This window comes from Hyla sarda, chromosome 2 (assembly GCF_029499605.1).
Source record: "Hyla sarda isolate aHylSar1 chromosome 2, aHylSar1.hap1, whole genome shotgun sequence".
NCBI lineage: Eukaryota > Metazoa > Chordata > Amphibia > Anura > Hylidae > Hyla > Hyla sarda.
This window is the reverse complement of record NC_079190.1, coordinates 217,483,185-217,509,172: the sequence shown is the minus strand read 5'-3', so window position 1 is coordinate 217,509,172 and position 25,988 is coordinate 217,483,185. Positions and strand designations below refer to the sequence as shown.

The 25,988-nt window shown below is 42.6% G+C and overlaps 1 protein-coding gene across 2 annotated transcripts in view; it reads right to left on the bottom strand.

The window, feature by feature from the left end:
• Positions 1 to 25,988, bottom strand: part of KSR1 (kinase suppressor of ras 1) — a 206,138-nt gene that overhangs the window by 37,117 nt on the left and 143,033 nt on the right. Inside the window, exons 10-13 of one of the 2 annotated variants that reach the window (XM_056556364.1) lie at positions 19,908 to 20,076; positions 8,598 to 8,639; positions 6,559 to 6,613; positions 2,135 to 2,183 (exon numbers count right to left, since the gene is read on the bottom strand). In XM_056556364.1, the coding sequence (XP_056412339.1) occupies positions 2,135 to 2,183; positions 6,559 to 6,613; positions 8,598 to 8,639; positions 19,908 to 20,076 (315 nt within the window). The remainder of the gene's footprint in view (positions 1 to 2,134; positions 2,184 to 6,558; positions 6,614 to 8,597; positions 8,640 to 19,907; positions 20,077 to 25,988) is intronic. The other variant, XM_056556363.1, reaches the window with a different exon arrangement.

Below are 25,988 nucleotides of genomic sequence, written 5' to 3'. Positions count from 1 at the left end.
CTCCTTTTTCTAGTGTATTTTTTTGTGCAAAAATTTGTGCAGTGACTTTCATTGCGTCATTTTTGATAGAATATATTCCAATGTTCTCTAAAATGCTTTACACACTAATTGCGCATTTTTTGCTCAGATATTAAAACTTTGTGCAAAGGCAACAGATTTTGCGCAAATATAGAACACCGAGGAGTACACGTACGAATGTGTCAGACCATGGAAACATGAAATTTATCAACAAGCTTGTACACGGTTGATACATTTTCCACAGACATGCAAAACATAGCAAGCACTTGACAGGGTTTAAATGATTTTTACCTCACAATGATATTGATAAATCTCCCCCATATATCTTATGTATATATAAATCATAACTGCATATATCTACTGAATGTTTTAAACATATATATCTTAGGTATATTCTGATAATGAATACCTATATCTTAGGTATGATTTATCATGCACACTCACCATCACTATTCCTACGGCACTATTTTTATTCCAACACACAGCACAGCTGCATGCATACCTTTCATTACTGTACTTAGGTCATGTGACCAATATTCAGACTACCAGAAAATTACATGGCTTTATGTATCTCAGGAAGTGGCCAGCCTTTGGTCAGCTGACTTTCTATGAACTATCTACTCATTAGATGCCTCAGACCCAGCTCCAGCTGTATACTACTGCTACTGCCATCTCTATGGGATCTGGATATATATATATATATATATATATATATATAGTAGTTATAAATAAACTTTTCCTGATGCACTAATTTGAAGATGCATTAAATTTCATGTAATGTGAACTATACAGGCAGGCAAAACAAAAGTTGAGCTGATAGGCGCTGTTCCAAAATGGTTAAAAAAATGAGAGGACTCATGTCAAATGTCCTAAAATCTAATTTATTGGCAATACAGCAACGTGTTTCTGGTCCGGACTGGACCCTTCGTCAGGATAGATGCATAGGAATGGTCCGGTCCGGACCAGAAACGCATTGCTGTATTGCCAATAAATTTGATTTTAGGACATTTGACATGTGTCCTCTCATTTTTTGAACCATTTTGGAACAGCGCCTATAAGCTCAACTTTTGTTTTGACTGCTGCCTGTATTGTTTTCCGGACCTGCATTTCTCAAGTCCGGCTGAGCTACGGCTGCAGATCCACAACCAGCACCATTAATATCAGACGTCTACTGAGGTGTTGCACTCTTAGCGCAACCCCATAGGGTGAGTGCATTTCCACCTACTGTATGTTTGTGTGTACTGTGACATATTTCACTAGGGGCGCATATCTCTCTTTTTTCCCTTTTCTTCCTGTGCATGTAATGCAAACTGACATCAACACCCTAATGAGTCTCAGCACTTAAAGGCTGCTTAAAGGCTGCTGCCTGCTGGAAATGCAGTGACGAGACTCTGCCTTTTCTATCTGCAAAGCCAGAGAATTCATGCAAAAAGTAGGCAACAGTAGAAAATCATTTCAGTGATGGATTTGAAATCAGTAAGGCTGAAAACCCATGCCTGCCACACCAGCTAAAACAGGTAAGCACAAGGCATACGGAAGAATCTCTACATTATTCTCCAATAACAGCCTATGTTGCACTATATAAACAAATAAATAAAATACGTTTCTGGAGTGCATCCCCTTTAAGGTTTTTGTAAACCTCTATTAGATCTGTCAAATTTTCTTTGTTTTCACTAGGTAGAATATGAGAATACACTTCTTTTCTTTGTCAAAAACAATGGAAACATGAAGGTAAAAAAGCCAACTATAGCCAACTACTGACACAAAAATGACAACTGGGTTGTCTGATTTAGAGATAAACAAGTGCGATCAAAGTCTAAGAAGCAAAACATTTACATAGAACAATTGACTGTATTATCAGAAACCTCAGACATGATTTAATATTGAGAATATAAAACAATCTGAGGACAATACAATTAACCCCAGTTAGAAGTAAAATTACTACTTATTGAATGAAGACACAGAAAATAGGCCCAATGGACAAAAGTAGAAACATAATTCACCAAAAGGATGTAAAATAAATAGGTGTCGTTTTTTGCGGAACCACATTTTTCTGCTATAAAACAGAACAGCAGTGCCCTCTAGAGGCTGATGTCCCCAACAGTAGCTACTGTACCTCTGCTTCCTGTTCTTCCACTACATCTGTTTCCATCTCCGCCTCAGAACTAATGGAAAAAACTGTAGGAGTTAGTGCAACAGAAAAGGCTTGGATTAAAGAAAACAAAAAGTGTCTGGTCACAGTAACAACAGCAAAGACAACAACAATAGACCAAATGCACCTATTGTTAGATGTGTTGCTTAGCTATACACATGCTAAAATTATACAGTGCGCACGAGAAAAACAGGTGGTATTTAAGCTAGTGAATTATTAGGCAGTATAGTCAGAAGTATTAATATGACTGGGTCATCCTGGAGTGTTTCTGTAGAAAAACACAACTGGATAGCAGTATCTTATCTTTACCCAATGACACTACAGTATTTGGGTCTTATCTGCTGTTATTTTCATATAAATGGTATATATTGCATATGAGATAAATATGAAACAAAAACATTTTAAAGAGTTTTTCTATAAAAACAACTGTAAAGTAAACCCTATGCTTCCTTAAGCCGTAAAAAAACAAATGCATGCATACTCATCTCACCTGCTCCCCTGGTGCTGCAGCCGTCATATATTCCGCTCTCTGATCCGCTTTGCTTCAAGATTGGTAAACAGAATGTCACAAGAAGAAGAAAGAACAACTCAGGAGCAGAGACTGGAAGATATGACAGCTGCAGTGGCAGGGGATCGGTAAGTGTTGGAAAACCCCTTTAAGGCTAGGTTTCCACTTGTTTTTTTTCTGGCAAAAATGTCTCAAAAATGCCACATTTGAAGTACTGCATGTTTTTGCTGCAAAAACGTGGCCGCTAGATGTTAGCGGAAAGTCAAAAGGGAATTAAGAAATGCCAAACCTACTTGGCTTTTGTTTCTTTAAAACTGTTTCTCCTTTCTTGGGCTTTTTTGGCTCAGTGGAAGTTTTCCTAAATCACAGCATGTGGAGACTATGGCCGACATTTATCATTGTCTTTAGACAGTTTTTTTGAGTCTAGGAAAGGCACAAGCAAGGCTTATTGGTGCCTTTTTTGCGCCTTTTGGTTTACACATTTCTGCAGATTTTGAGTTGCAATCCACTGATTTTGGCAATACACACGATATAGAAGGGTTTTATGAACTGCGCCTTTTTGTGAGAAGGAGCAAAAAAGGCACAAAGCCACTGAAAAGTCTCTAAAACTCCACCAGCCCAGACTTAGCTTAGCTTTTTGGTCCATGTGAAGAGAGAAATTTCAGAAAATGTTTATCTGCGCAAAATTTATCAAATGCTCTGTGATCATTTAATAAATTTGGTGCTCCTACACATTACCAGCACCCAAAAAAAAAGGTGTAAAAAAAATGCTTCACTTACACCCACAATGATAAATGCTTCACTTACACCTACAATGATAAATGCCGGACAATGGGTTTAAAATAAAAAACAAAAACAAATTGGTGTTTCTCTCCAATAGAAGTCTATGGGAGGAAAAAATGCCATGTGGGTTTAGCACTGGCATTTTTTATGCAGTTTTTTACCCCCAATTCTACCCCCCCAATAGAAAGTCTATTGACAGGGCAAAATGACAGGGCAGTTTTTGTGGCATTTTTTTCAGGTAAAAAAAAAAAAACAGAACAAAAAAAAAAAAAGGCCAAGTGGAAACCTAGTCTTAGGCTGGTTCTAAACAAAAATGTTTGTTAAGCAACAGTGTAATACACATATATGTATATACGTGCAATTGTTTTCTTTTAAGGGGTACTCCGGTGCTTACACATCTTATCCTCTACCCAAAGGATAGGGGATAAGATGCCGGATCACGGGAGTCCCGCAGGTGGGGACGCCCGGGATCATGCACGTGGCACCCCGTTTGTAATCAGTCCCCGTTTATAATCAGTGATAGCTATCACGCCCTGCGGTCGACCGTAATCAGACCTGGAGCGAACACGTTCCGGGGACCGATTACAAACGGGGTGTCGCGTGCATGATCCCGGGCGTCCCCAGCTGCGGGACTCCCGCGATCAGGCATCTTATCCCCTATCCTTTGGATAGGGGATAAGATGTGTAAGCACCGGAGTACCCCTTTAAATGTAGACATGCAGGTTTTACTATTGCACAACTTTTGTTTCCCGATAAACAAAACCGCACATAAAAAAACCATATGTCATGATACAAAATGTCACATCCTATAGGAAAAAAAGGAAATTAGTTTATACAAAAGGGAAAAAAGTTGTGCAACTGTAATCATGCAGAAATCCCATGATATGACTAGGCACAACTCTACTACGGGGAAGTGTCATTGTGTAACCATGAGTTGCACAACATTCATACTGTATAAGAAACTCAATAATACAGTTTAATCGAGCCAAAAAATCCTGTACTGTCAACAGACATTCAGGAATACGCTGGCTGGAGTTCTTAACTTGGGGTCCACAGATATATTTCAGGGGATATCTAAACATTTTTAAAAAGTCTAGGTCTGTTCTTTTAGCCTCCAATTTCAGCTCAAGTTCAATGTCTGGCTAGAGCTATAATATTGAAATATACATCTCTCTGTACTGGATCTTAATGATGTATTTTGCCTTCTTTGTCCATTTTCACCCTTGCAAGTATTTGCTACAGGTACATAGAATTCTGTGGTTAGCTAGTGAATTCTGCCTGCAAATAATCTCCTCTGTAGTTCAGTTAGCAGTGGCTGAGAAGAATCACTCCAGAAGTAGGGCGAAAGGGAGGCTTAGGCCAAGTTCACACTGTGGAATTTCCAAGCAGCAGAAAAATTTTGCTTGGAAATTCCATTGCAGCAGAGTCCCATTGTTATTTCTTTGTTGACATTCTTGACTTTGTTGATATAGCCTTACAGCGGCTGTACCCCCGTGATCAGACATTTTATTCCCTATCCTTTGGTTAGGGGATAAGATGTCTACTAGCAGCAGAATACCCCTTTAATTTGACATAATGCATTAGTTTAGACCTATTCATCTTCTTGGGTAAACCCCTTTAATACATCTGGTGAATAATGCCTGCAGCCATTAACAGTAGACAGGCATGTGTAATGCCTGTCTTAGTAAATTCCCCTCATCATAAAAGATTCACATAAAAATAAAACTTAAATCAAGATTCCCCAAACAATAAATAAATCATTAAAGGGGTACTCCAGTGGAAAACTTTTTTTTTTCAAATCAACCGATACGAGAAAGTTTAACAGATTTGTAAATTACTTTAAGAACTCTCCAGAGTAGGAGAAAAACCCCATAGCAAACAAATGCTGCTCTGGTCAGTTCCTAAATTGGACAGAGATGTCAGCAGAGAGCACTGTGCTCATGATGTCAGCAGAGAGTACTGTGTTCCAAAAAGAAAATAATTTCCTCTGTATTCAGCAGCTAATAAGTACTGGAAGAATTAAGATTTTTTAATAGAAGTGATTTACAAATCTAAAATGTAAAGCAAAGAAATGGGGAGAGCACACAGGAAGCAATATCACCTTCTATAACTTGCAAAATAATCCTCGGTGACCTGTCTCAGTCTCTCCTGCGGGGTGCACATACAAAAGCATGAAGCATCAAATATAGGACAAACGAAAAGCACGTATGTGCATTCACCGCTAAGCAGAGACAGTTGGGTCTGGAAGTCCGGTGATGGGGTGCCGGGTCACGGCATAGGCGCTGGTGTATGTCGCTTGGAGGCTTCGCCGGCAGTTTCGCACGTGAGCCCTGAGGCTGGAAGAAGCACGCACTCACGTGCGAAACTGCCGGCGTAGCCTCCGAGCGCCATACACCAGCGCCTATGGCGTGGCGTGACCCGGCACCCCGTCACCGGACTTCCAGACCAGACAGTCTCTGCTTAGCGGTGAGTGCACGTACGTGCTCTTCGTTTGTCCTAATTTACAAATCTGTTTAACTTTCTGGCACCAGTTGATTTTAAAAAAAAAAGTTTTCCACCGGAGTACCCCTTTAAATAAATAAATACTCTAATGCGTCATTAGAAGATCCAGGCATTCTGTAACCAAACATTTTGCCATGTAGACTTTAAGACATGAAATATTCTGTGGAGGGATCCAGAAGCTAAATTAGTCTTCCAAAGGGACCATCACTAGCTTTGTAGTGTCCTTACACGAGATCATAACATAGATGTTTTCTTAGTCACAGCCCTGAGGTCTAGTTCTCACTTGCACTGCTATCGGTTATGCAATCTCTTCTCACAGACATTTATGTAAAAAACTAGAACAAACTAGATACCAATGCCCCAAAACAGTGCAGAATTTTTTCACAACAAATTTAAACAAAAGGCTTGAGGGGTTATAAACGTATAGTATCTATCAAATATGTGCAGGATTTAAAGCTATGTTCAGTCATGTAGTTTACACTGAAATATGCAGCATAAAATCTGCAGCTTAAAATTCTTCGCATCGAATATGCGCAGGATACTGTACATGTGAATACACTCAAAAAAAGAAAACAACAAGAGTTTTTTTTATTACCTGGGAATGTCTGGGGGTTCAGGTGTCTGTGGTATTGGTGGTGGAGTCAAGACTTCTAAGAATGAGAAAAACAAAAAAGTTTTAAAAACACTGCAGGAAACATCCTTAAGGAGGCCTGCTAAACATGAAAGCCAGTCCTTTCCATTGTACAGGTCATGCTGCAAAAGAAACACATGCTGTTATATAGCTATTCTATGGGTCGGTACTCACCTGAAGCTTGATAAATAGGATGGCTCACACAAACATTTACCATTTCTTAACAAAAAGGCACAAAAACGCTGTTTTTTCATTTGAGAATGTCTTTTCCTATGAATATAACATAAATGGTGCCATCTAGTGTTAGGTCTAGAGTACTGTCACTCCTACACTCAATGTTGACTTATGAGGTATCTAAGGAGTTGCCAAGGAGCCTAATTATGGAGGTGTCAGCAGCCATGTAATGGTTACATTACAGCCGCTAAATGTATACTATTAGTTCTGTCCCTCGGGGCAAGTTATTTTATTTATTCTATGGGATTTCTGTGTACTCTCTAATTATTCTCAAGAAAGTAAGTGAATAGGACCTGAAGACCAGGTTCACACACAACAGTTTGCGTCAGTTTATGATCCCCTCAAACAGAAGTAGATCTTTTAGTATTAAAGGAAATATGTCACCAGTGTCACCTGCAGTAACCTGTCGGTACAGTGCAGTTGACACTGAAGACAACGGTACTCACCTTGTCCCGTTCTGTGGCAGGGATCTTCGGTAATCTCCTCCATTAGCTCCGCTCTGGACAACCTGCTTGGGGCACGGGCACAGCTTACTGATGTCACCACTGCCGTTTTCTCACAGCGGGACCCAGCAAGGAATGCAGCGGTCTGGGGCATGGGCGGAGCTTAGTGATGTCACCGCTGCTGCTCCCGGCTGGGTCCCGCTGTGAGAGAACAGCAGCGGTGACGTCAGTAAGCCCCGCCCGTGCCCACAGCAGGGTGCCTGGAGCGGAGCTAACGGAGGAGATTACCGGAGATCCCTGCCACGGAACAGGACAAGGTGAGTACTGTTGTCATCAGTGTCACCTGCACGCTCAGTATCGACAGGTTAGTGCAGGTGACACTGGTGACAGATTTCCTTTAAGTAATGGCAAAAGTCTTCTTTTTATCCCTCTTGTAGATTTGACTAAAGTACAATATAATATTTAGTTAGTACATTTAGCTAAAACCAGTAGCTGGTCCAAGGCACAGAAGACATGCAAATCCATTATAGTTTTTTTTCTCTGTGTAGGTTTTAGTTTCGGCTTAGAAATATAGTTGTAAAATGCTGACCCAAATACTGCCATATGAAAGAGGCCTTACAAGACCTGGGCTCTGAATGTGCTGGTAAAGTAAATAACCGCCAGCACACCAGGATTTACAATGTAGTAATAAGAACTTCAATACCCTAAGATTGTGTAAATGTAATTGTCAGTTTATGTTGTTTTAGCAGATGTATAGGTGAGAACTGTATGTAACGGTATGCCATAAATTAGGCCATGTTCCCATTTGGATAATCTGTGGCAGAAGTAAATTTGCAAGTGAATAAGCCTCAATGTAAATCAATGGAGCTAAACTGCAGCTTTAAAGTGCAGGGTATGTGTAAAATGTGTAATATGAATTAAGCAAAGTCAGCAGAATATGTACTTGAGTCATGACAGAATCTTCAAGGTTGAGACATGGCCTTAAATATATAGGATGTAGAACGACATAGATCACAGTTATAACTTGCATATATCACTGTCCTATGTCAAGAAAGACATTCAAAGCCCGAACAGAACACTCTGTTACCAAAACCAAGGTTATGTCTATTTAGCAGATATCAAGTGCAAAGCTATAGTTCTGTAATCCTCCGATACCCATATGTACAACTGCCCTGCAAGGAAACCAGAATAGGTCACAACCCCAGAGCTGCAGACGGGAGTTCCAGGCTTGATCTCATGCCATAGACACCATATTACTTGGCAGGAGAAGAAAGGAAAATAGAAAAAAAAGAGGGTCAGTTGGAAAGAATAAAGCAGCAAACTCACCTGGGAAGATAAACTGTTGTCTATGCTGAATGTAGTACGCAGCTTTTAATAAAAGAAGACAGCAACCACCCAGGCAGAATGAGAAAAACAAGCGGTTAGAGAGTATCAGGAGACCTGTCAGAGACTGCCCTCATGCACTTAATGGATACAGTCGGCATGCTGACTGACTGAACACAGCTCTTGTCAGTAAAAGAGTATTCCAATGCCAGGTCCCAGGTGGGTACAGGCAGGTGTTAGTAGGATTTAATAGGCAGTTACACGCCTATGTGCTCTCATACATCTGTGCGCCTACACCTTTCATTTGAATGCTAATTTATAACAAAAAAAAAAAGTATGGCTTGAAAGCCATCAAATTCATTAGTGTAACCTGTTTACATGGCACTGCCAGCTAGTAGATTATGTTTGAGAAACCATGAAATAGAATATATTTGAAGTAATCTTGGTTCTGTTGTCTTTCCTGCCTTTATGTGAAGCTTTTACAGGACAACTTACAATAGTAGACTACATACAGCATTTATATGTTGTCTAGATTCAAGGTTTTCAACCTGCAGCACATGTACCCCAGGGGTTACTTACCCTGATCACATGCTGTGCCTTTAATAAGCTGCACAATGTATGATAATGACTTGGAGGCATTTTAATTTAAAGAGAACTTGTCAGCATAAATATTGGTCAAAAACTGATAGCACTAGGTGGGGTGTGGCTAGTCATGTGAAGAGACTGTCACAGGACTGCTGAGCTCTGTCTCCACGGCCGCAAATCTGCGGGATATTCACTGTCCTCATGGGAACAAGACGCTCGGGCAGACACCGCAAAAATCAGGGAGCACCCCAGCCCCCTGTGGTACCAATCTCCAACTTCTTCGGCCCGCTACAGGAGCTAACAGAGGTGCCGGGACGGATGACGGGGCAATCCAAGATGACGTGGGCGCCACAGACAGTGACTGCAACCGCCCCTTCACCTCCGGCTGCACTGAAGAGCGTGGTCGGCGCCGGTGCCGCACCTCAGAAGAAGCACTTGCCTGCATTGCTGAACCTCCCGGCGAGAGAGAGGATGGTCCGGAAGTCCCCTCCTGCTGCAAGTGAGACGGCTGCCTCACCAGGACCGCACGCCACCACTGCCTCACGCCAAGATCCTGCTGCGCGCTACGACCTGCCTGCCGGGATGCCCCAGTTGCCGCTCTCCCCCTCAGACCACCTGGAGGGATGGATGGAGCCGACTGATCCCAGCCTGCTGCCTCCGGGGGGGGGGGGGGGGGGGGGGATGAGGTATGTGGATATGGGGGCCCTAGTCTACAGCAGCTGCCACTAGCAGGGACTAATTCAACCTCTCCTATCCCCGCCAGGGAGAGGCCCCCCCCCCCCTTCTCCCTCACAAAGCATCCCCTCCATCTTTAGGAGTCCTCCAGGCTCACCTGGCCTGCATCTGTCCTCCTCGGAGGGGGAACTTGCTGTAGAAGAAGCAGTCATGAGACCAGACACCCCAGCCTCTGCATCCAGCCTGCTCTCAGCTCCTGTTGCTGGGGGGTCGACCTCCATATCTCCTCACCTAACCACATACAGAGTGCCAGTACCTGCTCCACCGGGGATTGTAGTTGCGGACCCAATTACCCAGCAACCCATGTCTTCTTTACAGATGGCCCAAACTATCTGTGCCGTGGGTTGGGCCACAGACCCGCTCACCTTCACCCTTCCTCCCCCTGCCCAGGCGGTGGCTCTCCTCAAGGGACACCCAGAAATCCAGGCACTTCTTGCTCTCCTTCCAACAAAAGCTGACATGTCTGCTCTGGCCCTTGATTTGAAACATGCTTGGCGCCGGGATCTTCAACCAGTTAAGAAGGATGTGACCAAGCTGCAGGGCAGAGTGGAGGTTCTGGAGGACTTTCATTCCTCTATTCTTGATACCATAAGGGACATGATATCGACCATACAGTCATGGCTGTAATTGTTGGCACCCCTGAAATTTTTCTAGAAAATTAAATATTTCTCACAGAAAAGGATTGCAGTAACACGTTTTGCTATACACATGTATATTCTCTTTGTGTGTATTGGAACTAAACCAAAAAAGGAAGGAAAAAGCAAATTGGACATAATGTCACACCAAACTCCAAAAATAGGCTGGACAAAATTATTGGCACCCTTAACTTAATATTTGGTTGCACACCCTTTGGAAAAAAATAACTGAAATCAATCGCTTCCTATAACCATCATGAGACCGGACTTCCACTCGAGGGGAGTTTTGATCGGTTTTCACCGCTCAATACCCTTCAGTGTGCAAGAAGTTCACTCTGACCCTGAGGCAAGGTACCTATATGTACGAGGCCTGGTCCTGGATCAGGTGGTGACAGTGGCGACTATATATGCCCCAACAATGCTCAGGTCTCCTTTCTAACGTGTGCACTAGAGGATTTGTCCTCCTTTGCCCAGGGCATGTTGCTGCTTACCGGTGACTTCAACACTCCATTACAACCTTTGCTGGACACATCCACGCAAAACTCGGCTATCTCTTACCGGCAGCTCAGCAAGCTCCGGTGACTTCTTCACTCGTTACAGCTGTGTGATGTGTGGTGTCTCCAGCACCCGACTGACAGGGATTACACCTACTTCTCTAGCCCTCATGGGACTTTTAGTAGATTAGACTACATCTTTATCCTTCACTACTACCTACCCCGTCTCTCCTCCACACAGATAGGGAACCTGTACCTCTCAGACCATGCCCCAGTCTTTTGCAAGTTTCAGATCCCTTCCCTTAGAACCCCACAGTTCACAAGGCACCTTAACGAGTCCCTGCTACTTGACTCTCTCTGCCTCTCAGATCTAAAGGCTGTGATTGCTCATTTTAGTAGTGGGAAGTACTCACTTGTGTGTTGAGAGGGTTGTTGATTTAACATGGCTAGCGCCTCAAAAAGGCGAAAAAGGCTCATTTTCAGCGACACTGAATGCTTTAGAGGCCCCGCTGGGTACACTGGGAAATTTTTCAAAACACTGAAAACTGAACTGCTCCCCCTCCTATACCAGACCTTTAATAGTATTACAAATCTTTGTGCCAGTTATCGACCAATCCCTCTTCTCAACACGGACACGAAGCTGTTCGCTAAAGTGCTAGCGGACAGTTTGGCGGCGGTCCTTGGGCCTCTGATTCACCCTGATCAATCCGGCTTTGTTCGCTCCCGAGAGGCGCACGACAATACAGTTGCATGCGTTCTCCATTGTACACGGGGCTACAACCAGTCACCAATCATTAACGCTCCTTTCTCTAGATGCCAAAAAGGCATTTAATCAGGTGAATTGGAGGTTCATGGAGGCCTCCCTGATGCAGACAGGTCTAGGCCCCTCAATGATGGGTTGCGTAGCTGTCCTGTATCGTGACCCGCAGGTGCGAGTTCGGGTCAACGGATCCCTTTCCTCTCCCATCCGCAACGGAACAAGGCAGGGTGGGCCGCTCTCCCCCCTCCTCTATGTTCTTTGTATGGAGCATCTCCTGAATGCCCTCCGGTGGGACCCTGTAATTAAGGGCTTCCAAGTGGGGGGGAGCGGGCACCTCTGTTCAGTATTTGCAGATGATTTTCTCCTTTATGTTTCTTCTCCTAGTACTTCCCTAAATGCGAGGGGAATTCTGACCAGGAAAAGACTCCCCTCGGTGAAGTAAGTGTGAACACCTTAATGCATGAAGTGCTTTGGAGCAAAGTGTGAATAGGGAGGTGTGTCCGCTGTTTAGTTTTTCTTTTCTTTTTAGTCCTACATGCGATCGTATGAGACTCTACTCACACTTCAGCAATCACAAAATTAATATGGCCAAGAGCGTGGCGATGAACATTACTCTGCCCAAAACCAAGGTATTGAATATACAACGTGACCATCCATTTTGTTGGTCCCCCAAGTCTTTTAAATACCTGGGTGTGTATGTCCCTGCTAACACAAATGACAGTTACGCTCTAAACTTTCTACCCCTAATTTCAACCCTAGAGAAGGACTTCGTGAAATGGTCGACTGGGACTTTTTCTTGGCTGGGAAGAGCTAAGATCATGAAGATGAACATCCTCCCCCGCCTACTCTACCCTTTTCAGGCTGCCCCCCTTGCCCTTCCCTTCATCTACTTTAGGAGGCTGGATAAGATTATCTGCTCTTTTGTTTGGGCGGGGCAACCATCGAGAATCTCTTAACAGATACTCACCAGAAGGAAGCAGGCGGGTGGGCTGGCAGTCCAGGACTTAAGGGCTTACTATATCGCAGCCTCACTAACAAGGTTCCTGGATTTTTTCCATGGTCACTCCTTGAAATGGTGGGGGTGAAGTGGAGACAGTAGGGGTGGACCTCGAGATCATATCTGTACCATGGTTGTCCTCAGGGGCGGTCTCACTGAGGAGAGTACAATCTCTACCGTGGGTATCAAGGGAACTAGTCACGACCCTCAAGCGCTATCTATCCAACACACAGCTCTTCTCCCCTGATGGTCTGTTGACACCAGTCTTAGGTAATCTCCGATTTCCACCGGACATAGCGTGCTCCTCTTTCCTCGTTGTCTCGGACCATCCTGCCCTACTTCTATGGGGATTCCTGGAGGGAATACTGCTCCGTCCCTATGAGGTCTTAGTCCCGGAACATCTTCGCAACCTGGCTAGGCATATGCAATATCTACAACTTAAACTTTTCGTTGAGTCAAAGGGTGGAAGACTGCGATTAGCTAGGCCCCTTCTCCCCTTTGAGAGGTTGTGCTTTCTCCTCCTCAACTTCCAGAGCGGTATCGCTGACCTACAGCTTTCTCTTAGAGGAGGCGGCTCAGCGTAGGTAACGGCCTGGGAGGCAGAACTGCAAACTTCTTTCGCCCCATCGGATTGGTCCGAGGCCTTCACTATGTGTCATAAATTATTGATTTCCTGTAGATCGCGGGAAACTAACTTTAAACTTCTCTCTAGATGGCACAGGCTGCCTGTAGTTTTACACAGAATGTACCCCGCTGTCTCTGACTTGTGCTGGCACTGTGGGGAGGAACGTGGCACGACGTCACACATCTGGTGGTCTTGCCCTCTTCCTTCCCCCTTTTGGACTGTGGCAGTGTCCCGCATTGAGACTATTACTGGGGTTGTGTACCCAAATGATCCGAAAGTGCTGCTCCTGACTATCCTTCCAACGTCCCGGAAGACTCCTTATAGGGTCCTAGCTCACTTTCTTCTGATGGCGGCACGAAACGTTGATACCTAGGCGCTGGAAAACTAAGCACCCCCTGACCGTAACAGACTGGTACACAGAGATACTTTTTATGTATCGCATGGAGGAACTGATGGCAGATTCCTCGGATCATAATGAAAAGTTTTTGACTATCCGGAGACCTTGGCTTGCCTTTCTGGAGACACCCCTTTATAGAACAAACTAAGCCCCTCCCATATTATGGGACCCATTCCCAGCTATAGTGCTTCAGTCACCCCCACTTCTGCTACCGAGAGAGTCATACTGGAGAAGGTGACTGGCTGGCTGGGTGTGACGACCAGAGGAGCACAGAATTGTGGTTTTATTTATTTTTTCCTTTCTTTTCCTTCTTCCCTCCCTCTTCACACCCCCCTCCCTCCTTCTCCCCCCTGACCCTCTTTTCTCTGTTAATTCTAATAGTGCCAATGCTATCACCTTTTTTTCTCCATTTACCAAGTTATTTTTCAGATGGCTGTTGTTACGCTAAAATCATTCAGCTATCTCCCCATAACACAATAGAGTGTTCTACATTAGTGCCTTATTCATGTTCTTCTGTGAAGTATGCTGTCTGAAATGACTATGTGTTGTCCCACAGTATTGGACATACGTTTCTACATGCCTTTGTTATTTGTTTTTGTTTTTTTACAATAAAACTATTATTTGAATAATAATAATAATAAAAACAATAGCAGTAGATAGTCAGTCATTTGTTAATACCAAGTGCCTGTGACTACTGTCAATCCTGATATTTGCAGAAAATTTGTTCTGCGCGTGTGTTTCAGTGAGCCACAAGTAGTCAAGTGGGCAGCACCTCCCGACAATTGAACACCTTGTCATGGTTGTAATCACACCTATTGAGGTGAGACCGACAAGCCAGTGCCCATCCTACATATGCCCCCCAGTCATGGACTCCGCAAAAGGTGTCCAGCAAAATTGGTTTTATTTTAGCAGCTTGCACTCCAGTAACAGTTCTGTGTGATCAGACCAGACCATCTAGACATGTGCAGCATGGTCCCAATGACCCCGCTGCTTCCTGGACCTAATTCTGGTAGGTACTAACCACTGAATACCAGGAACACCCCATAGGAACTGCCATTTTAAAAATGCTCTTATCACTTCATCTATGAGTGGTTTGAATGTCATGGCTGATTCAGTACATATGCAGTACTTAAATGGGCACTGTCAATTTAAAAAAAATAGCAATTGCACTCCTTATGGTAAATAAAAAATCTTTCTAATGTACTTTGTTTAAAAAAATGAAGTTTTCTATGTTTTATTGTGTTTAAAAAAGCAGCCACAAGGTGTCTCCCTACTTATCCAGAGCACATTTCCCCCTATCTCTTGCACAGACTTTGGACTCCTGCCGGCCTGGCAGAAGTCCAAAATGAGGAAATGCAGTCTGGGGTGCTGAGAGGTGTGTGTGCAGCTATGTGTAGCAGAGTGAGGGAGGAAGTTCTCCACTGTATGCCTTCAGATGATGTCACACCTGCTGGGAAACGCCCCTTCTCAGTCTGTGAATCTGAGACTGAGCAGAAAATACAGAGCAATATCAAGGTAGAAAACTAACAATTAATAAAAAATAAAGGCAGGTGTCAGCACCAGCAGGGTTAACAGGTGCTGACAAGGTGTTTTTGCAAGGTTGCCGGGTTACGCCCTGCTGTGTGAGTGGCTAGCTACTGATTGACCACATGTGCATCTCCCTATATTACCAGGCATCAGACACTGGGAAGATGCCTGTGAAACTGGTCATTACCTGAGTAGCTAGCATTTCCTTATTCCCTTGTATACCCAGCAACTTGACTTCTGGCTTCCTATATGACTTCTCTTTTGTTATAGCGATTCGGCACCTCTTCCCACTCCTGGCTAGACTCCGTTTGACTGACATTGACTTTATGTGTGTATGTTTAGTTTGTCTTTGTTAGTTGCTTGTTTCCCTGTTACTCCTGACAACTGACAGGATTGTATTTTATTGTGTTGACATTTGACTCCCCTCACTTATTTAGGAAGGGATTGTCAACCAGTTGCCGGCCTATCATTTAGGATAGGCGGACAAGTAGGGAGGGACAGGGGTGCAGGTGAGCTTAGCAAGCACTCCTTCCCTGCCCATACGTGACAGCAGGAGGTGGTTTATCATGATGGGGCAGTGAACTGGGAGGATTATAAAATGTAACAAGATCATGAGAGGTGCTCTTTAAGATAAAAAGTTATCAGTTCTCACACAAACTAAATGATAATAATAATAAAAAATAGTATAGTTGCTATTGAATTAGTCATATTAACTAAAAATAAACTTTTAAACTTAAAATATATTCCACAAAACACAAAACTAAGGTTAATAAAGTATGAGGTATTGCCACTAGCACATAAGCTGTAAAATGTGCGACTGTGTCACTATACTGCACAATAGATACTCTTACTAAAGGAATCTTAAAATCAGGAAAACTATCATTTAATATTGCAGGGTTTTTCAGACCATAACCACTGTGACAATTAGACCAATAACATATTCTGCTTCAGCGAGATCAAGTGTGAGGTTTAGCCTTTTTAACACAAAGTCAAATACAGCAAAAACTATGGTTATCAAAGCTAATGCTGCACGTGACTGTGTGTAATAATGAAATCCCAGGATAGCGCAGCCATATAGTACAAGAGTACTGAATTTCTTCAAATCAATGATCTAATGGAACTGGAAAAGTGAGAAAGTCACAAAGAAAGTTTATGTCTCATTTTTTCCATGCCTGCTTTGCATGAGGTTCAGCCAGCAGTCAACAGCCTGGATGACTTTACTCTGTGGTCACTGACTAAGGGAGGAGAACACACAGCTGTCAGTTAGCAGAAGAAAACAGCTGTCAGTCTATATGGCCCCACCAAACTATTTCTGCCTCGACATCTTCATGTAGGAAAGTTGATGCTAGGTGCTTTCAGTACTAGAAAGCAAAACATTTACTGCAGGATGATAAAACAGAGTGTTTAACCGGAATTTTACAGATTATTTGTAGATGCAGTATAATCTACATACATTGCATATTGAGCAACCTTACAATGAGTAAAGTCAGCCATACATAATACATTGCTCTTCATCTATTCTCTCCAAAATCCATCTTTCAATGGGGAGAGTATTGGGAGAGAGAAACAAAAGACAGGGGGCACTCCCTGGTATCGTATATCCAATGGTGTGCACCCTCCACCACACCAAAGTAATATACTGACCTTATGAGTTGTTCCACCTAGGTGAGCAACTCTGGAAATGGTAGAGGTAGGTTACGGCTGCTACACTCTGACCAGTATCAGACTCCAGGTGGAAACCGATATAAGATAGCAAGTACACAAGAAGAAAAACAGTCTAGGAGGCATTGCTCATATCTGAGACACAAATAAAGGACCAGGTCAGCACAGGACAATTTATTTTTAACAGAAAGGACAACGTGTTTTGGCACCAACTGGGGCCTTCCTCGGGTCCAATAAAAGTTTCTCAGAGGGCTGTCTAAAGGTAATGGGGTTCTGGTCTGGAGCTCCTGTGTGTTTGCTGTGAGCCGTGGTCCGTCTAGACAGCCTTCTGGGAAACTTTTATTGGACCTGAGGAAGGCGCCAGTTGGTGCCGAAATGCGTCATCCTTTCTGTTAAAAATAAAAATTCAATGGGGAGAGGAGAATAAGCTACTGGAGATACCAGTAGCTATGGAAAATAGAGGACCCAAAAATGGACATATTAAAATGCAACACTGGCCAAATATTGGTTAAATGAGCATTTGTAGGAACAATAGTTCCCAATAATCGGCCCATGTAGAAGGGCTAGTGGTCAGCCAATGAACAAGAGAATACTTGTTCGTAGGTCGATTATTTTTTTTTTTTTAGCAGGCCTACAAGTAAGTGTTTTTAGCAGCATATTGCGCAGTGTAAACTGGGAATGTAGGGCCAACAATGATGAAATTAAAGGGCCTCACAAGTGATCCACCAATTGTTTGTGCAGCTCTGCATGTGTAAAAGCTTCATAAACGAATACCGATCTTCTAGACTGGCACTTGTTCACAGGCAGGGGCTGGTCCATCTAAAACGGCTCTACCATGCCTGATCTTAACCCTTGCAGGAGGTGTTGGGGGAAGGTTGTGCCGGTCCCTTACAAATGAGGTCATCAGCCAAGAATCCAGAACATAGAAAGTGATTTAGTTCTAAGATATGGAAAGCCTAACTTTACTACTTCCTCTATCAAAAACCAAGACGTAGAAGTGCATACTGTATAATTTTTTCCCGTATTATTGAAGAAAAAAACTGAAAGGTCAAAGAATAGGTAACCTTACTTAAAATAAGAACCAACTATCCTAAATGGTGCTAGTAAACCATAAGAAAAAAGAACAAACAAACAAATGTGGCCAGAACATTTATTGCACAAAATGTAAATATTTTCTGTTCTTACTTCGTAAGTAAATATTAAAGGGTTTGTGTTTTCAATACTAGCTACATTGCTTAATCTACTTTTAAGTACATTTCTTCTAGAATATCATCTTATTTCTTGTATTGTCTGATGCACAATTTGGCCATGATATAATGAGTATTCCTGTAAGGATATGGAAAGGATTAGGCTCCTTTTACATTATAAAAATACCTCCGTTATAAACGTCTGTCATAAAAATCCCTGACGCCCGGTAGAAAATCCCATTATAGTCTATGGGATTTTTCTAATAGCCGTTTCAACCCGTTATCGGCCATTATTAATAACGGCCGTTATTTTGTGACGGGTAAATTAACGGAAGAAATAGTGCATGCACTATTTCTCCCGTTACTATCGCCCCTTAACAAAATAACGGCCGTTATTAATAACGGACGATAATGGGTTAAAACGGCTATTAGAAAAATCCCATAGACTACAATGGGATTTTCTAACGGCAGTTTAACGGCCGATTTTCAAGATTTTTATGACGGACGTTTATAACGGAGGTATTTTTATAATGTGAAAGGGGCCTAAGGTGATACATAATTGTTTTACTTGATCATAAACTGGTAGGAGCTAAGATCTTACTTGGCTAAAGCTGTGTTCAAGTGGATGAAACTATTTATATAGCATGCAAAGAGGAAATATTTAACAGAAACATGCAGAGTATAGCATTACGGAAAGCCACATGCATGATATATTATTAATGCTTGCAGATCATATAATGCCAGTCACTTTATCTCAGGGATGAGAATGAAATACACCACCAGTGCTTTAATATATAGGCCTGGAAAACAAAATACTAACTAAGTACTCCAAAAAGCCAGTCCCATAAACTATACATTGTAATATTATTGTATCTTAGTGTACATAAGGATGTCACAGACTAAAGTAAACACCAGAGCCATTTGATTCTGTTGATACTATTGGGTAAATAGGACATGATAACTATATTACCCGTAGATAATCAACAGTAGACAGCAGTGTAAAAAGATGTTTCCATGTGTTTGCACACCGTATACTGATATTTATCTAGTTCTACTAATATTAAAGTGGGCACGTGACTATTGCCAGGAATGTGCCCTCACAGTATGCAAGAACGTGCTTTCAAGTTAATGCATGTTCTAATGAGTGATACAGATGAATGACTCACAATGTGATACCTTCACAATCAGCACCACAATGATACATTAATGGCCAAATGCACCAAAAAGGATTGTCAGCATTGTCCTTTTTAATAAGAAGCCTTAAAGGTGTGATCTCCAAATATCATTAAGTTATATGGTTGTCATAGAGGGGTTGCCATCCCAAGCTCAGGGCAGCTCTTGTTCCGCCAGGCTCGATGTATATACTGTGTATATATATATATATATATATATATATATACACACATACACACACACATTTAAATGAGAGCACTGTAATACTACATTTTTTCCTGTACTGCTACATAGGAAATGTGCGGCTAGCCACAGCTTCCCCTGGTGATAACAGCTGAGTATTCACCCAGCCTATTGCTCAGGTTGCTACCTTTTGAAAAGGATTATATATGCTAGAGTTAAAAAAAATTATAGCAATGTCACATTTGGCTAAAAAAAAAATTTTATTTGCTATGTAATGCCGAAGACAACGCTGACACAATCTTTTGTGCATCTGGTCAAAAACAAACAAACAATAAAGGCATTTGAAATAGTACCTGGAAAATTGAAGCGACTATCTTTGAGACCCATTGGAGATGGATTTGGTGGGGTAGTAGCACTGAGAGGATTGGATGATTGAAAAGGTGCTGGAGAAGAAGGTGTAGAAGATGTGGTGGAAGAGGGGTTACTGCTTGAATCCAGGTGGTTTATTGCTGGAGGATGGTCCTGCAGAAAAAAGGGGATAACCACTAACTGCATTATAAATCACTACATAACGGTAAGGGCATGTTCCATTAGAACTAGTATATATGACCCATTCAGCAACTGTTTTTTAGGTAGGAACCTCTTCCATACTGTGGACTTTCCCCAGGTTTAGGCTTACAAATACTGATGCAAAGTACTGACCAACATACTGCTGTGTACAAGGGACTTAACACTAAGGCTAAGTTTCTACTTGTTTTTTTGTCCTGCGTTTTTTGGGTTGAAAAAAACGCATGAAAAAACGCCAGTGCAATGTCCTGTGTCTGACCTTTTTTCTGGCGTTTTTCCATTTGTGTGGAAATTGCACCTTGGCAGTTTTTTTTGGTAACCAAAATTTCTTGGGTACCAAATAAAAAAAAAAAAGGATGTAGTAGTGATGGACAAAATTTTAATTAATTGTTAATAAAGTGTGTGCGTTTCACTTTTTTTCTCTATTTTTTACATTTTTTAGGTAGCACTGCTACTCCCAGCATGGAACAGACTGTCCCATGATGGGAGTAGTAGTACATGTAGTAACAGACATATCGCCCCGGGTCTCAGTCTTGACACCCCATGCGAACGTCCATAATATAGGAGAGATGCGCCTCTATAAAGCGCACGCATCTCTCTGCTCTGTACTGCGGCCAGTGATGTGAATAGAACATCACTCATTCATATTTTCCACCCAGAGTGGGGATTGGCCGGATGGTTGCAGCCAATCACAGCTCTCTGAGGGAAATATGAATAGGTGTATATATATACGGCAGTGCAGGGGACCATAGAAGAGCGTCCGCCGCATCTATACATTATACAGGAGGATCGCAACGGACGATTATTAGTACAGGTACTACTACTCCCATAATGGAACAGTGTGTTCCATGCTGGGAGTAGTAATACTACCTAAAAAAAAATGTAAATAATAAAGAAAAAAAGGGAAAAACACACACACACACTACATTTTTATTATTGTCGGCTAAATTTTTTGGTCCCTGCCCGCACACATAAATTGATCCCTGTTCTAGAAATTAATAAAAATGTTGTTATAAAAAAGATAAAATTCGTTAGATGCTACTGTATCTTTTTATATTTTTTGTTAATGGTACCCTACGAAATTTTATTAAAAAAGGTATCTCCATCACTTTTTTGGATCGCTAAAGTCCAAAAAAGAATAAAAACCGCCGGTTAAAACGCCAAAGTTAAAACCCACATATCGTTTTTCTTGGCGATATGATTTTGACAAAAAAAAATCACCAGTGGCTCAACATGCTTCGATTTTGGAAAACCACCATGGAGCTGAAAAACGCCAAAAGGATTAAAAAAACACGAAAGTGAAAAACGCCAAGTGGAATAAGAATTTTGCGATTTCTCATTGGCTTTCGACTTTTGGATGAAAAAACGCCATGCGGCAGAATTGCGAAATTCTTGGCAGAAAAAAACAAGTAGAAACTTAGCCTTAGGACAATGGCCCTCATTTTGTCGGGTTGTGCACCTTAATTCTGTGTAAATTCTGAATGTGCGACAGAAAAAAAACAACAGAATCAGAAACACTCAGAGTGGAAAAAAAAACAAAAAACTACAAAATGGTGATCTTCGGGAAGAGAGAAATGTGTTCCCTACATTTCATCCAAAATCACTCGTCTTTTCTGAAAACCAATCATGTGAATTTTCTGGGAAGAAACCACTACACTTTAAAGCATGTATAAAGTTTCCAAAAGCGGACTAAATTACCGTATATACTCGAGTATAAGCCGAGTTTTTCAGCACGATTTTTTTGTGCTGAAAACGGCCCCCCCTCCAGGGCTTATACTTGGGTGAACTCTCCGCCCGTCAGTGGTCTTCAACCTGCGGACCTCTAGATGTTGCGAAACTACAACTCCCAGCATGCCCGGACAGCCATCGGCTGTCCGGGCATGCTGGGAGTTGTAGTTTTGAAACCTCTGGAGACCCGCAGGTTGAAGACCACTGACGGGCGAAGACCACTGACGGGCGGAGAGTTCACCCGAGTTCACCAAAATCGCAGCATTTTCACCAGAGAAGAGGGGCCCCCGGTGAAAATGGACAACCCGGAACGACTAACCCTCCCCACCAGACGGTCCCTGCAGCATAGATGGCCCGGAACAGCTCACCCTTTCTTCCCACCGAGGGAAGGTGAGTAGAAAACTAAAAGGGGGTGTCTGGATGATGACGAAAGCCGCAGTGGTCTTCAACCTACGGACCTCCAGAGGTTTCAAAACTACAACTCCCAGCATGCTGGGAGTTGTAGTTTTGCAACATCTGGAGGTCCGCAGGTTGAAGACCACTGATGAAAGGATTGACAGGCGGGGATGATGACATGGGGGGATGATGTATTTCCCACCCTAGGCTTATAGTCGAGTCAATAACTTTTCCTGGGTTTTTGGGGTGAAATTAGGGGTCTCGGCTTATATTCGGCTGGGCTTGTAATCGAGTATATACGGTAGTAAATACTAGGGATGTAAGAAAAAATCGATTCCCGATACTGAATCGATTCAAAATATTTTTGAATCGATTCTTTTAGTGATGTGGAATTTGTATCTCCTGATGCACAGAACAGCATGTCCCGGGCATCAGGAGATACAAGTTCCACATTTTGTCAGCCGGATCTGACACGGCGGCGCTCTGGGTGTACGGAGCGGGCTCCGACTCGTGCCCGCTCCATACTCTGCGGCCCCCGGCTGATTTCAGTATCCGGGGGCCGCTGATGCTTCACCGCCGCTAGTATCCAGCATGCGGTGCTCTGCAGTGTGTATGGAGCGGGCTCGGGATTCCTGCCCGCTCCATACTCTGCAGCCCCCGGCTGTTCTCAGTAGCCGGGGGCCGCCGCTAATAGCCAGCATGCGGCGATCGCCGCGGCTGGCTATTAACCCTTTAGATCGCCGCTGTCAAAGCTGACAGCAGCGTCTAAAGGGACATGTGTATGCTCTCCGTGGCTCTGTCATTGATAGATCCTGGCTGGACCAGGCTCTATCAATGGATCGCAGATAAATGGAGTTCAATAGAACTCTATTCATCTGTCTGAGGAATCTAATGATTCCTAAAAGACTAATAAAGTGTACAAAAAAAATAAAAATAAAGTTTTAATAAAAGTGTAAAAGACATTGTTTTTTAGACAGAATCGGGATATATCGCGATGTATCGTCACCTAGACGGTATCACGATATATCGGGATATATCGAATCGCCACACTGGTATCGCGATTCGAATTGCCAAATTCTTGGCGATTCACACCCCTAGTAAATACCATGGGAAAAAAGGTCGGAACAGCAAAAAAAACACAACAAAACCTACACTCCACTCTTAGTAAATCAGGGCCAATATGTTCTACATCTCCAACCTCCCACCAATAATTTACAGTATAAAAGGTCATTGGCAAATGTGGCTCTCCAACTCACAGCTTGTAACTATCAGAGTTGTATTTTTACAACAGAGGGTTGGTGAGGGTCTCGGCACCTGAACCAACACCAATCAAAACATGTCAGAAGGATTCTAAAACTTTGGCTAGGTTCACACAGTGTTTTTTAGGCTGTAACCGTCATTTTTTTGGCTGCAAAAGGCGCCTTTTTTAAAGAGATATTTTTGGAAAAACTGGCTGTGGGTTGCAGGGCTGTGCAGTATTTATTAACTGAGCCTGAAAATTTTTGCGCAAACGTTAAAAAAAACCTGCAAATGTAGACCATGACCATCTTGGCTTAAAAAAAACCAGACCACAGTGAAAAGACTTTCAAGCATGGGGAACCACTTATTTAGAAAGGAGTCATCTTTTAGATAAGAGTAATCCAAATTATCTGAATTGTTTTTTGAAAAAGAGCAATACATTATGAAGAGCAATATATGCCAGGCAAGCGAGTATTGTCATCCTGTATTAGATTTCCCATTTGGCAACAGCTGGAGATACCACTGCTGTCCTTGTATTTTCTAATAACAAGCTGGGGAGAGTATTCCAGCATTTGGGTTGCTCCATGAGCCAAATTGCCTTAAATTGTTGCTCACCTAATAAACTGAAAAGCGCAAAGTGAGAGCCCCAAGCTTTGAGACCAGGGAGCAGTGACAATCCTAGTCACAATGGCCTAGGTGTTGAAAACACTGCAGGGAAGACAGCTTGGTAACAGGTAATCTGCGTTTAGTCTAAAGACGCGACAGCTATCTGTTATTCCAACTTGGGGAATGCTAATTCTGTTGCGCTCGCCAGGTTATGTAACTGATCAATTTTGGTGATTAAGCACCAGGAGCAACCAAAATGCCTAAGTAGTAGTGTCTCCAGCTGTTGCAAGACTATATAGAACTCTCTGTATGACAATGTCTGGCAATGTTTGTAGCTTTTATTTTAGCTTTGTTCAAAAATAAGACATGCAGAAATACTTTTTAAACATTAAACATTTACAACCAGGGCAACCTGCTATGACAGCACCTTCTGTACCAACCACATTGGTCTCCGGAGCACAGGTAACTCAGTCTGAGGGAAAACAAAACCAATCTTCCAATTTGGCGGCTCACAGCCGTTTGTGAGGTGAATTAAAATTTGCATAATATTTATGAAAGTCTGTGGGCTTTTCTGATAAATTTGGTGCACAACAGCAAAAAAATGCACAAAAAAACAAACAAAAAAAGGACTTTGCAAAGCAAAACAATGATAAATGTACGTGTGTTTAAAAAGCCCCCCCGTGGTGCCAGAACAGTGGACCCCACATGTAACCCCATTTTGGAACTACACCCCTCACAGAATTTAATAAGGGGTGCAGTGAGCATTTACACCCCCACTGGCATTTGACAGATCTTTGGAACAGTGGGCTGTGCAAATGAAAAATTACATTTCCAAAAATCTACCAGACACCTGTGGGGAGTAAATGCTCACTGTACCCCTTATTACATTCCGTGAGGGGTGTTTCCAAAATGGGGTCACATGTGGGGGGGGGGGGGGTCCATTGTTCTGCCCCCATGGGGGCTTTGTAAACACACGTAGCCTTCAATTCCAGACAAATTTTCTCTCCAAAAGCCCAATGGCACTCCTTCTCTTCTGAGCATTGTAGTTCGCCCGCAGAGCACTCTACATCCACATACGGGTTATGTTCTTACTCAGAAGAAATAAGGGTAACATTCTTTGGGGGCTTTTTTTTCCTATTTTCCCTTGTGAAAATGAAAAATTTAGGGTAACACCAGCATTTTAGTTAAAAAAAAAAAATTCTTCACTTTCCCATCCAAGTTTACCGAAAATTTGTCAAACACCTGTAGGGTGTTAAGGCTCACTATACCCCTTGTTACATTCCGTGAGGGGTGTAGTTTCTAAAATGGGGTCACATGTGGGTGTTTATTTTTTTGCATTTATGGCAGAACCACTGTAAAATCAGCCAACCCTGTGCAAATCACCAATTTAGGCCTCAAATGTTCACTCCTGAGCCTTGTTGTGCGTCTGCAGAGCATTTTACATCCACATATGGGGTATTTCCGTACTCAGGAGAAATTGCGTTACAAATTTTGGGAGTCTTTTTTTCTTTTTACCTCTTGCGAAAATAAAATGTATGGGACAACACCAGCATGTTAGTATTAAAAATGATAATTTTTTTACACTAACAGGCTGGTGTAGACCCCAACTTTTCCTTTTCATAAGGGGAAAAAGGAGAAAAAGCCCCCCAAAATTTGTAGCTCAATTGCCCCCAAGTACAGAAATACCCCATATGTGGCCCTAAACTGTTTCCTTGAAATACGACAGGGCTCCAAAGTGAGAGAGCACCATGTGCATTTGAGGACTAAATTAGGGATTTCATAGGGGTGGACACAGGGGTATTCTACGCCAATGATTCCCAAACAGGGTGCCTCCAGCTGTTGCTAAACTCCCAGCATGCCTGGACATGTGGCTGTCCGGAAATGCTGGGAGTTGTTGT